Source organism: Branchiostoma belcheri, unplaced genomic scaffold (assembly GCF_001625305.1).
Source record: "Branchiostoma belcheri isolate BF01 breed outbred unplaced genomic scaffold, Haploidv18h27 scaffold15, whole genome shotgun sequence".
Taxonomy (NCBI): domain Eukaryota; kingdom Metazoa; phylum Chordata; class Leptocardii; order Amphioxiformes; family Branchiostomatidae; genus Branchiostoma; species Branchiostoma belcheri.
In genome coordinates, this window is record NW_017802935.1 from 4,419,410 (window position 1) to 4,422,880 (window position 3,471).

At 40.5% G+C, this 3,471-nt stretch overlaps 1 protein-coding gene across 1 annotated transcript in view; it reads right to left on the reverse strand.

The window, feature by feature from the left end:
• Positions 1-1,616: 1,616 nt before the first annotated feature.
• The window catches only part of LOC109465232, a 3,320-nt gene continuing 1,465 nt past the window's right edge, over positions 1,617-3,471 (reverse strand). The window contains exon 3 of the mRNA XM_019762375.1: positions 1,617-1,775. Coding sequence (XP_019617934.1) covers positions 1,617-1,775 — 159 coding nt within the window. The remainder of the gene's footprint in view (positions 1,776-3,471) is intronic.

The window sequence follows — 3,471 nt, forward strand, 5'->3', positions numbered from 1 at the left end:
GTCCGAGGTACAGCACCTCGAAGAGGTAACTGAAAAATCAAAGCAAAACATTGATTAAAACAATTGCAATTATATTCTTTCAAAATTTGTGAAATGGGTGACTTCAAACGTTCAGGAATAAGGTCACGTGTCCTAAGTTACAGGTCATTTAAACCTGAAGAAGGCTGTAATAGGGCGAAGCGACAAGTCGTTGTGCTGAAATAAAACCTATTTAGGATCGAGGTTAACCAACAACATTCGTATTGACTGTAATAAAAAAATCTTTCCTAAATAGAGACGGGGGATGCCGTAAACTTGCCGCAAAATTTGATCCACTTCTTACCCCATCAAGTACCCATCTGAATGAAGTGACGTGATAGAAAAGATAGATGGCTCATTCTTTAATAAATTAAGACCTGTGTTAATCCCGGGCCCTATTTTGCGTTCAAAATAACAGTTGTTGTATTTATGTGCTTTAAGAAATTAACGAAAGGTTTAATATGTGTATATGTGCAGGCCTAATGTAAGGCTTTTTAACTTGTAGTGATTAAGTATTAATAGTATAAACTACGTAGTAAAAATTTTCTTGTTGTAATGCCATACTATAATTCAGCTAAAAAGCTGCCACTGTATGGTTGATTTGAGTCGTCAACAAGAGTTCCACGATCTCATACCTTCGCCAAATGATGTTAACCCTTGCGGGTGACGAATTATACAATTTTAATCATTGATTTTGTAAATAAGAGCCTCATTCGCATGGATTATATCAGTTGATCATATTCTCCATCCAATGACGGCCTTATCATAACAAAAAGGCTATTATAGCACTTCCTCATAAATTATGCAAATGAGGTCATGATTTGAATAAATTATGTTTATTGATGTTCACCTTCACTTAACTTCCAAATGTGGCAAGTATGAAATTCGGGGTGCAGCAGTTACAACTATGGAATTATAAGAATTTTCCATTAATTATGCAAATTAGGTCCTCATTTACATAATCTATATCCTCAGATGTTTTTCTCGTTCTCAAGTAGATGTCACAAGTGTTTCATAGTTCTATTATTGAACAAAGCAGATTTATAGAATTTCCTCATTAATTATGCAAATTAAGTCCTGATTTGCATAATTGCCATCTGATTATGTCAAGCATCACTTCAACTACCTACATACCAAAAATCACGACAATACGTCAACCGGTTCTTGAGTTATCGTCCTTCGAATTTTTTTCAACAAATGCTCCTGCAGTTCCAGATCAAGGCGCTAGGGGACCCAAACTCATGTCACTTCTTCTCTATCCCAAGAGCTATCTGCCATCCAAAATTCGTGACCCTTGCATGTCCAAATCACGAGATATCAAAACCGGAAGTTCTGCTGCAGTACCTAGGAAAGCCGCCAGGGGGCCCAAAATCTAATCATTTCTAGGTCTCATGAAGACCTACCCACCTACCAAGTTTCATTCCAATCCATCCACTGCTTCTTGAGTTATCTTGCTAAACCACACACACACACACAAACACACACACACACAGACAAACGCTACTGAAAACATAACCTTCTTGGCGAAGGTAATAAACCATTGATTTATTGAGTACTTATAGTTCCAGTAGTAGTCAAATCCTGCCACAGATGCCATGCTAGCTCGCACACTTACTTGTACAACTGCTGGTATCACTGGCTCCGACGGCCAGGCAGGCAGCGGTGGCGTTGGTGAGTTTTGATGTGGAACACTGACTCTGCCTCGCGCAGCCGCGACCGTACAGTTGGTAGGTTGAGTTCAGCATCAACTTCACAGACTGTAGAAAAGGAAAGGCAAAGTGTGTTAGCCTCTCTCAGGCTTCATGAAGCGGCTAGAAAGGGTATAATTTCGCTGAAATTGACAGATAACATACCAGGGGAGTTGGCCCGCAAAAGGAGTACATTTGCCGAAACAGAATGTACTTCTTTAGCGGACTAAATTCCCCGGCATGTTATCTGTCTATTTGGCCAATTTCTACTCTTTCCAGTTGCTCCCAAAGCTTGGTTGGCGCTAAGCGTCTCCCAGACTTCAGAGCCTGGCCCGGGCCTAGATAGGCTACATCCTCTACGGGACCTCTTAGACAATGATGCATAAAAGCAACACTTAAGAGTTGTAATTTAAAGGTTGTAACGTTTCATACAAAAATAGGATTTGAACTAGAAAGCAAAAGCTTAATGTTTACCTCCGCATATGGTCTGCTATGTTAATTCTTACTCAAACACATTCACCTATATGGTCAGACAGGAGTCTAAATCCCTCCTGCTATAAAATTGCAACATGATGTACCCCAACACTAGTTAGCATGGTAACAGACAGTCTGGTTCAGGCCATTGACCTTTTTGGTTTGGAGAAGTAGAAGAAGAAGAGGAAAAGTAGCAAAAACAAGGGAAATCGTAGATTTCAAACCTCCGGGTTTTTTTTATTCTATTGGTTTAGGTTATTTGTTTGTGTGTAGTATGAAAGTTATGTGCGTAATATGTTTGTATGTGTTTGATGGCTACTGACGGTTGGTTCGGTATGGACTGTTGATTAACGTGTCTGACAGCCTGCACCGTCACCCGCGCCATTACCCCCGCCGTCATCCCGCGCCGTCACCCAAAGTTTTATCGGAACCAGACACCCCTCTGTTNGGCCATGTTGATTTGATTATATGGATGACATCCGCGCGCGCATGAATTTTCGGCCTTTTCCAAAAAAAAAAGTTTTCAACCATACTTTAAATCGTAGAAAACAGTTGCAAAATGAGCAAAAATACACCATAAGTTACAAAAAAAACAAGGGAAATCGTAGATTTCAAACCTCCGGGTTTTTTTGTATTCTATTGGTTTAGGTTATTTGTTTGTGTGTAGTATGAAAGTTATGTGCGTAATATGTTTGTATGTGTTTGATGGCTACTGACGGTTGGTTCGGTATGGACTGTTGATTAATGTGTCTGACAGCCTGCACCGTCACCCGCGCCATTACCCGCGCCGTCATTGCTGCGCCGTCACCCAAAATTTTTATCGGAACCAGACACCCCTTTTTGAATGCTAAGACCCAAAACTGCACACGCCCCATTCCTTAACAACATGGTAATTACCATTTTCAGCATGGCGGGGGTGTCCGGAGCACTTAAACACCTTTTATTTCGACGCCCATAAACACATATGCAATTAAACAAAAACGTTCTGCATCATCTGCAGCCTAATAGCAAGACGTATACCGAACCCCAGACAAATCCGTCCAGCCAATCGCGAGAAACAGCTGCTGACAGAAATGTTTCGAACCATAGTAAAACCTCCTCGCGGAAGGATATCTCCTTCCCCGGAGGTAATTAATAAAAACCACACCAATGTCGTAGAATGCCAAAATCAAACGAAAAAAGACGAAATTGTAAAGAAATGAACTTGAAGACTAGATTATTCGCCAAACCATATTCTGTGCCATTTGCTCAACCCTCATGACCACATAGATTTCATAATGAAAAGAACTTT